The sequence below is a fragment of the Phasianus colchicus genome, chromosome 1 (genome assembly GCF_987193195.1).
Source record: "Phasianus colchicus chromosome 1, bPhaCol1.hap1.1, whole genome shotgun sequence".
NCBI lineage: Eukaryota > Metazoa > Chordata > Aves > Galliformes > Phasianidae > Phasianus > Phasianus colchicus.
In genome coordinates, this window is record NC_143436.1 from 109,916,874 (window position 1) to 109,926,939 (window position 10,066).

The window sequence follows — 10,066 nt, forward strand, 5'->3', positions numbered from 1 at the left end:
ATGAGCAGGGCTGCCCCCCACCAGCTCAGGCTGCCCAGGGCTCCGTCCAACCTGGCCTTGAGAGCGTGCAGAGATGGGACACCACAGCTTCTCTGGGCAGCCTGTTTTCATAAAAGTTGCTCTGAAAAATTAAAATAGAGCTCTCATTAATTGCTAACAGAGTTCTGCTGGTGTACAGTGATACCTAGAAAATCACCCTAATTTTGCTTTGAAGATAAACAGAGCAAAATTGACCTCTTCCTTCATTTTTTCTTGTGTGAAGAGAAACATGTTCTAACTCTGTATCATGGTTCTTTTGATTGACTCTTCTCCTCTTTCTGATTGACAGGTTTTCTTCTGTAACCTGTGCCATCTCCCCCAGCTCATCTTACTTTGGCAGTACATGAATTTGAGCCCCCTTTTTTTGCTACTTCTGTGTGGCGTATTGTGATCGCTGCAATTTCTGTGAGCTTAATCCTTAGCTAACCTTATAAACTGGAAAGAGAGAGAAATGATAAAGAATAACATTCCTGGAAAGTGCCACTGCTATGCAACACGAGGGAAGCAGTATCACATTTGAGGATGAACAGCCTTTTTTTTGCATTTTCTTTGCAAGGGCTCTCAGGTACAGTTGGTATTCACATAATTAATAGCATCTGCCAACTCATTTTGAATTGGTTCCCAGTGGTCTAGAGCTACAAAGCATTTTGAAGGGCTGGAGGCTACATCTCTATTAGAATATAAAATGGGATAGTGTCTTTTCTCTGACTTGGATGCAAAGTGGCATAGTATGGCTTGCACTAGTAGGGTTAAACTTTCCATCCTGCAAAAAAAAACCTGGGCCAACATCTTCCTTGCCCACAGAGAAGAGCTGCTGGCCATGCCATCTGACCACAGTAGCCAGGCAGTACCTGGCAGAGGGCCGTTTGGCACAACTCCAGCCGTGCCAGTTGCGCCACTGTTTCATGCTGTAGAGAAGCTGTGAACAGTGACTAAACCCTATTGTTGCCCTGTGAATTTTGCTGGTGCAGCCACAGCCTGGGTAGCAGCCTTCAGGCTGTTCTCCAGCCTCTATTTTAAACGTTTGCAGCTGAGGACACTTTTGCAAAGGTCATAGAACTGAGGAGTGGTGGAGGGGAGAGAATTTATTATTCTGCATTCAGAAGTGCCTACCACATTAGGGTTCCCATCTATGACTTGGAGTGCCTGAATGCTACCATAATAGGAAAGTAACTAATCATATATTAATCAAGCAGTTGACTAGAGAGGCAAGAGGGTGGTTTGCTTCACGCGCTGCTGAAATGCAGCTCTTTCCACAGCAAAGCTGTTTAAAGGCACAGTGTTAGCAAAGATAGGAGAACTGGAAATTGCACAGGAAATTAAAAACACATCATAACAATTCCCATTTAAAACTTGGCTGGAGCATTGGGGATTGCACTCATGCAGACACTTGCATGACTTTAGACTGAGATTGTGAGGAGGGTAATGGCTCGCTTTCTTAAGGGTGGTACTTGGGGCAGATCGTAGGGATCCCTGCTGATAGGGCATCATTCTGCAGTGATGTACGGTCATGTCTGCGCCCTCTCTTTGTCCCCAGCACCACTTCCTTTTAAATGCCAGAGACTTCTGTTGGCTTTGGAAGTCAGTCTAGCGTTCCTCAGGTGCAGGTTTAGCTAGCAGGAGTTGAGATTATACAGCTGAAATGGCCATTTTCATTTGCTCTGTAGTTAAACTTCCACAGTTTAGTCTCCCCATGGAGATATGAATTATGCCTTGTAGTTTCTTAGCCAGAATAGCTTGTAGTTCCCCATTAACACGTACATACATATCTATGCATCAGTTATGCATTTATAAGGCATTTGAAAGGTCTTTAATTGATACATAAATTATTTTGGAGATGAGGAATGATTGCTTAAATAATATTTGCATTTAAAGAAAAACAATATTTATTTCTGTATTACTTGTTGAGCAAAATCAATCTACCAGTATTTGGCTATGAATTGGTTGAAAATACAATTTTTGTAAGTTGAATTTTATTACAATTTGCTTTGTCTTCATTATATTTTACCACAATGTGTGTATAGTTTTGTCCTACTTCATTGAATAACAGAAAAAAATATTTCTGCTCTTCTACATTGTTACAACTAGGAAAAAAAAGATTAATCAGACTCATACTGAACTAATATTTTCAAATTCATAGGAGAACCACCACTATTTTGTACAGCAAAACTAGTTTTTTGAATTAGAGCTAACAACACTGCATTATGACAGCAGAGGTCAATTTAAACAAGAAAAGATTTTGATTCTCTCTAATGAGGTCATCTTTTTTATAACAGATTGTAATTTATAGTGTAGTAGGAAGATGTTAATTCTTTTCTAGCATGTTTTCAGTAATATCAAGGGGATAGTTAGTGTGGTTCAGATAAAAATAGCTGTTATGTTTAATCTGATCACTAATGATAACCTTTATTTTACTTCACACCGTGCTTCTGAAGTCACAGGAGCTTACTGTGCTCCAAGGGCTGCTCTTCAGTTTCAGAAATTATTGCTGTATGGACACTGCACTTTCCCAGTGCCTCCCATCTTCAAATAACTGGTCATGGAAAAATTAACACCTTTGTATAAGCCCATAACTTCCCCCACCATTGAAAGCCTCTTTGCTGATACAGACAGAGCAGATAGCTTTTGACTTCGGAAAGTGGCTCTTGAATGTCTGAGTTCGTTATGAAATGCAGAAACAAGAACAAATGTAATGATGCATTCCTTGTAACAAAATGTGTGCATCACCCTGCAGCATTTTTAATAAGTAGGAAGGAAAAGTATTGTGCTGTTCTTAAGCTAATTTCTGTCCATAATAAGTATAGTATCTGAACCTTTGAGTTGGATTATCTCTATGAGTCAGTTAGTAGTGCGCTGTTGATATTTGACTTTTTTTTCAGCAGAAGAATGCTTTAGAAAATAAATAAGTAAAATGAGGCAATGTCAGCTACCTTCCTTTCTTCTCCTTGGGCTTGGGCAACATCCACTCCTTCAGCATTCCCATCTGTTCACATGCCTTGTGAAGTGAGAGCCTCCTTGGGAGCAACTGGGTGACCAAAACAAAGCCTCAGAGCCAACTGCAGGGTTATGTAGCCTCAGTAACTGGCTGGAGATATTTTAGTGTTGAGAAATAGATTGTTTCCTTTTTTCAGTCATAAGATCAGTTTGAGTGTTATTTTTCCTCATGTTGTAGAGGAAAAAAAGACAAGGTTGAGTCCCCTAGCTCTTCCTCCTTTTTGTCCTTCCTCAAGAAGGCAAAACCTTGTCTTTCACTTCCTCACCCCTCAATTGAAAACAGAGAAGAAAGAATGGTTGTGCCTTCTCTTGGCTTTTAAATTGCCAGTTATATGGACTAAAATGTGGCTGTCCCTACACCTAAGCACCCATGTGTTTTCTCTGTCTGTTTGCTTTGTGCAGTCTAGTCAGAAAAAAATAACTTTTCTTATAACGTAAAGATAAAGGTAATGCTCCACATGAATGTCAACATCTGTGAGATTTCTGCCCATTTTTGTCCTCCTTAATTAGAGACTGTTCTGCCTCATTGGACAGACTGGTGTAATAGCTTGAGATCAGGGTGGCATAAACACTGTCACAGCTTGAACAATCTTTTGAACGGTAGGAGGTAATGATCCTGCCTAAGGCAAAATACTGCTTCAAGCATGTCGTGGGGCACTGTGATTCTGTCCCACGTTTCATTTAGCCTTTTTCTAAATGCTGCAGTTTACCCTGTGAAAAAATGCAGTATTTTTCTGAGTACATTCCATCTTCAGTATAGTCCCATAATTCCTATTGAATGTGGGCTGGGTGAGCAGAGGTGGAGGATAGCACTTAAAGACATGAAATGACACTTAGAGACTCCAGCCCATACAATTTTTCATGCTGAGTATTTTTCCAGATAGTGACAAGCAAACTCTACTTCATCTGATGAATGGAGAAATTCTGACGATGAAGAGTGAGTCTTCTTTTCCTCCAAATCCAGCTAATCAGCTTTTGTCTGTCAATGAACACATCTAGAAAACATTAGTCTATTACCTCTTTGTTCAAGGCCACAGAGGATTTCTTTTTAGGTTTTTGGCCCATAGTGAATAAACAATGTTCTCTTTTTCCAGCATTGTTGTAATTCAATTTTTCTTTATACTAAAAAAGTAAATGAAAGAAATTGCTGAAGGCATATTTGTGAATAATTACACTTGCACCACATTTCTCTAAAGTTGTCTGCTGGGTAGATTTGAACGTGTAAAATTTTATTGTTTTCCTTGTTACAGACAGTTTCATTATCCATCCAGTGTTTGCAATGGCTCATGAGGCACTGCAGCAGATTACAGAGATAACTTTCTAATGTTTCATCTGGAAATTGAATAAGTAGAACTTTTTCAATTGCAGCAATGTGAAATGAGCTTTCAGGATTTTAGATTTGGAAAACAGCTAATTAGATGCAGTTTCAGGCTCTCCTGCTGGGAAGACTATTGATATACGAAAGTAAAGTTTGACTGTGCAAGTTGTCTCAGTCTTTAGGACTATGAAATTAGTCTGTAGTGCCAAACTGGTCATGGGCATGAGGATGATGGGACTCAACAAGAAGTCAGTGTTGTACTCCATGGAGTTCATTCTGTCACAGCTCAGATTTCCCTAAGATGATACATAGCTATGATTGGTGTTTTCCACCTCCCCTGTTGGTGGTGATCCTAGCTGGTTAAACAAGCTGGCACTCTTGGTGACTCTACTGATTCAGATTTCCGAGCCCCTCAAAATCATGAGTCCTTTTTGAATTGAGGTCTACTGACACAGACCCATCATGTTGGCCAGTGAAAGAAGACCAGAGATCTTTGATATTCATGTGGAAAAACATGCACCCAAATTAGTCTAAAAAATGTAGATACCAACAAAACTGTGTGTGTGACAAGGAGGTGAGGTAGTTCAGAACTAGACTCAAAGTCCATGTGTAAACTGTGCAAGAGCTTGCTGGCCTGCTGACAAAGAAAATTGTCTGTGTTTGCAGATCACTTCCAAAGTAGTTATTGCTTGTGAAAGAAAAGCTAGGCATGGGAGTCAGTGAACAAAAGAAGGACATTTGCATGGACTTGCATTCACTTTACTGATTTGAGCATTCAAGCTTATTAACCTGCATGTTTGAAATGTGTGAGCAGAATTAATGGATAAAGATAATTAATGGCTTAGGTACATACATTGTAGGAAGGGTACAAAAAAGCTTTGTCACTCTTACTGGTGCTGTAAGGTCATCTTTATCTATGCAAGTCCTCTATGTAGGTTGGGTTTTCATTGTGATTAAGTGGGTCTGTTTTTAACTCATACTTTTAACATTAACTAACCAGTGAAACAAAAGCAGTGGTCATAGTGGGGTGTGATATTTTTCCAATCATTAGGTTACTTTTAGTAAAGCAACATAATCTAAAATCTAAAAAAATATTTTTCCTTTAACGTAGACAAAGCTGAAGGAGGTACACCATTACATTCTGCTCCAGATCAACAATCCATCTGTTGAAGTGTCTGTGTTTTGACAGACATCAATAGAAACTGTTTGGGGGAGAATTGCAAGACAATCTAATTCCCAGCTTTTATAGAATACCCCATTTAGCTCTTTTCAGTTTAACACAAGGCTTACACAGACATTTGTTTAAAGAATTGTATTTCTATATATATTCATGTATACTCTCTGTGAATTCAAATGTGGATATACACATACATGAAAAATAGAAAGATGAGGATGGATATAGGGAGAAAGAAAACACAGATATGTCATGCATTTATCTGTAGATAATACACATGCTTCATTATAATGTACATTAATCATTTGTGTATTTCTATACCACTCATAAACAAGCAATAGAAGTCTTAGTTACACTTTAAAATATCTTTTATTTTGAACGCTTTTGATTTTCAAGTCTAAATCATGTCTGAAAACAGATGGTCCATACATTTCTATTGATTGAAAAATAGAGGTGCAGAAAGAATTCATTAGGAATTTTAGTTTTCGTTTCAACAAAAATGGATCCAAAAATAGAAGTAAAATGGATCTTCAGGTATGCTGAATTGTTGTAGCACAGTTGATTTTAATGCAGTAATAATAATTAATACCAGGCAAGTTTAATTAAAAGTTCTAGTGAATAAATACTTTTTTTTCTGAGACTATAACTATTACTAAGAATGCTGAGTCACTACTGCAAGCTAACATTCTAAGATTGTTGCAGGACATAAATTGTACAAGCCAGATTTCATCAAGTGTTACCAAGGGTGTCAACTCTTCCACTAGAAGTGAATTCAGGCAACCTGGCAGGATTACAGAAATGCTGTTCACCACTGAAGAGAAAAAAAATTGTATGGCCAAAGCTCAATTAAGTTGAAGCTGGCCAGTACTGTGGGACAGTACAAAAAGGGCATTTTAGAATATGCTTGCAGCAGATGGAGGATCAAAGATAACATTGGTCTGTTACTTGATTAGGATGGTTGTCTCACAAAAAAGAACATAGATAAAGCAGAGATATTTGATGCTTTTTTGCCTGTCTTCAATGCTGATGATGGTCTCTGGGGGTCACAGAGTTGGAGGACCATCACTGCAGTAATGATACAAAACTCCCAATCAACCCTGAACCTGTGCAGAATTTGCTGCTACAGGTGAATGCACAGAAGTCTATGTGGCCCAATGGGATTCATCCCAGGGAGCACAAAAAGCTGACTGATGTCATTGTGAGACCTCTCTCAATTATTTTTCGGTGGTCTTGGGAATCTGGAGCGGTCCCAGTTAACTGGTTGCTGGCAAACATTGACTTTTCAAGAAGGGCTGGAAAGAAGACTCTGGTAATTACAGGCCCATTAGTCCATTTTGGTGCCTGGTAAAATTGTGGAGATTATTCTGGGAGTTACAGAAAAACACTTGAAAGACAGTGTGGTCACAGGTAACAGCCAACATGGGTTCACCAGGGGAAAATACTGTTTAACAAACTTAATTTCCTTTTGCTGCAAGGTTACCCATGTAGTTGACCAACAGAAGCCAGTTGATGTTATCTTTTTGGATTTCAGCCAAGATTTTGATACTGTTTCTCAGTATCCTTCTGGACAACATGTCCCAGCATACGGCCAGACAGAACTATAATGTAATGGGTGAGCAGTTCACTGATGGTTTGGGCTCAGAGGGCTATAGTAAATGAGCTGGCAGCCAGTCACCATGGGTATTCTGTGGGGATCCATTTTAGGACCAGGTCCTTCAATGTCTTCATTAATAACTTGGATACTGGTCTGGAAGGTATATTAAATAAGTTTGTAAATGCCACTAAATTGAAGGGGAGGCCTGATGGCGGCTGCAGCTCCTCACAGGGAGCAGAGGGGCAGCGCTGAGCTGTGCTCTCTTTGACAGCAACAGCACTTAGTTTCATTGATTTCAGAGCTTATTAACTGTTTATTTCATTACTAGTGTAAAATTTTTGCTAAAAATATATCAAGAATATTTCTCTGTAAGTGATATCCTCTTCAGAATAACGTTAACAGGATCCTACTAATGGAGGATACATTTTGACGTATGGACAAGTAAATCAGTTTTCATTTTCTTATTGCTGATTTCACAAAGTCACAGTGGGACTGAGCCACAGCGATGTGAGTTCAGCAAACAACTTTAATAGAGCAGAGAATCTCAGTGGTATGTTGAGGCTGGTGGAGTGAGTATGTGTTCTCACTTTGTTAGTCCAGGCAGATTAGAGCTATTGTTGCAAAGAGGACAGAAGTTTTCCTATAGCTGCACTTTTAAGCTGTGAGTGGATGAAACAAAATTCAGCAAAGTCAGCTGGGCTGTGTGGAGACCTAATATAATTGAACTGAAGCTGAAGAATGGGCATAAAGGAAGGCAAGGAACCAAGGATCGGGGCTGAAAGACAATTACTGAGCCTGTGAAGAGTGACAGTGGCAAAAAGAGAGATTGAACATAAATGATTCAGCAGGGAAGAGCAGTATGTGCTGGAAGGGATGAGGCAGGAAACAAGTGAAAAGAATGGAAATTAGACTTAGGAAGTAATATCTCTTCCTCTTAACACCAGTGATGGGATAGGAATAAAGATCCTGTTCCTATTTTAAAATATTTTAAGGTGCCATTGTCCTAAAGTAAACATGGGGATGTAACTTCTGCCTCATGGAAGCACAGGAGTATCTCCCAGCCCCTCACTGTTTATTACTCAGGCAGAAGAGGACTTTGTCATATGTCAGGTTGTTGTGTAATGAATTCTGAGCACCACTTGGATGTCACTTGTCAGTGACTTAGCTATAAACAGGTTCTCACAGCTGCTGCTGTTTTGGGGGAGGGGTGGGTTTGATCAGCTGTATTAGCCAAAACTGGTCCCAGAGGTTTTTTTTTTTTTAATATGCTCCTCATCATCGTGGCTGCGTTTGTGGAGGAGAGAGGGACGTGATGTTCTATGTGTGCTGTCCAATGTTTGTGTCTATGTGAAAAATATATTGATGTTTTGTTTTGCTTTCTTTGGCAGATGGACAAAAGAAAGTTCAAGAGGAATTTGACATAGATATGGATGCACCAGAGACAGAGCGGGCGGCGGTGGCAATACAGTCCCAGTTCAGGAAATTCCAGAAGAAAAAAGCGGGGTCCCAGTCCTAGCAGCTACCTCATAGCTGAAAGCAAAGTAACCCTGAAATGATTTATCAAGAAAATGAGAAATATCACAAAGATGCATGTACAGAAATGATCAATATTTAAAGCCCTATTGGCAGAAAATAAACCATAAGCTTGTGTGTGACTTCATCCCAGGTGTTTCACACCCATTATCCTCTGTAACTCACCATTTTACTTGATGTTGTAATAAAAAGTTAGGGTGAAGTAATTAAAGTGTCTGCCTTCATCTGTCTTTTCATATAAATCTAGCAAGCGCAGCGTTACAAATGAACCCAGCCCAGATGCCTATTTTCCTCTCCACTTAAAGCTTGGAGACATAACGGCACCGTATGTTACAAGGATTTTGCTGAGGGATGAAAGCATGTGCCTCAGCCCTGTTTGCCTCATTTGGAGAATTCCAGCTGCCGACCAAATGTAACAATAAAATCCTTTTCTCATAATAAGCTTAAAGTAAAAAGTTGCAGACAGAAGCTGACAGGAGGATAAGAGGTGTAGGAAGCCAGAGACATTTATTTTTGCCTTGCAGTTATGCCAGTAAAGTGGCTTAAGTGGGGAAATTGTCATTGTCCTTCCTGTTTGAATGATAAAGTCCAGCTTGGACCACGTTGACTGTTATGGAGGAAAAAAGGAAAATCCAATTTCAGACGTCTTTGGAAGTTGTGGTTTTTTTATTTCTAAAAATAGAAGCTGATCCTCTGTACTCTGTTCACTCTCCATCTAGTCAGTAACAATTTCTGTGCCATTTCTCTTATTTCCTTTTGTTTGCAGTGTTTGATGAGTAAAGCATAACAGACTCCCTGTTTCCATCCACACTATTTGTAATGTAAAGCGATTTTGCATGAAACCCTGTATCACTGTATTAGCCCAGTTTTTTATTAATAGAAAACAGCCACAATGATGTTTCTTATATTAGGACATTTATTTTCTCCCTACTGTAGAAGGGCAGCAGAACAACTCCAGGCTAAACCTGAGTAGAAATCTTGCCTGGCTTCACAGTTGATCAGAAATTAGCAGCCTATATAGGACACAGGGAAGGTTCAGAAATGGTCTTCGTGGTTTCTTGTAGTCAGAAAACTGAGCTATTTAGATGGAGCAAACAGGGTATTCACTGCACAGAGACATGCCCCAAATCCTACCCTCTTCTCACTTTCAGCAGCAGGTGTAAAGGTCCCAGTAGGCATCTTCATCCCTGGGGAAATTAGAGACAGAAGTGTTTTCAGAAGGATTGGTGTTTGCAGCAATTCTCCAAGAAAGCAGCATGATTCTCACCTCCAGGCTGACAGAGGTAGGTGTGCTGAGAGGTCTGCCTACTCTTAGCTAAATAGCCTGGAACTGAGGCTGCTTCAGGTGTGAGAGATTTAGGTTTAATTTCCAGCTCTGCGTAGTGACATTTGCAGTCTAGTCTCCCACCTGCCA

The 10,066-nt window shown here is 39.7% G+C and overlaps 1 protein-coding gene across 1 annotated transcript in view; it reads left to right on the forward strand.

Moving 5' to 3' along the window:
- Positions 1-8,870, forward strand: part of PCP4 (Purkinje cell protein 4) — a 51,601-nt gene extending 42,731 nt beyond the window's left edge. Inside the window, exon 3 of the mRNA XM_031612573.2 lies at positions 8,508-8,870. Within this exon, the coding sequence (XP_031468433.1) occupies positions 8,508-8,635 (128 nt within the window). The 3' untranslated portion in view covers positions 8,636-8,870. The remainder of the gene's footprint in view (positions 1-8,507) is intronic.
- The last annotated feature ends 1,196 nt before the right edge of the window (positions 8,871-10,066 follow it).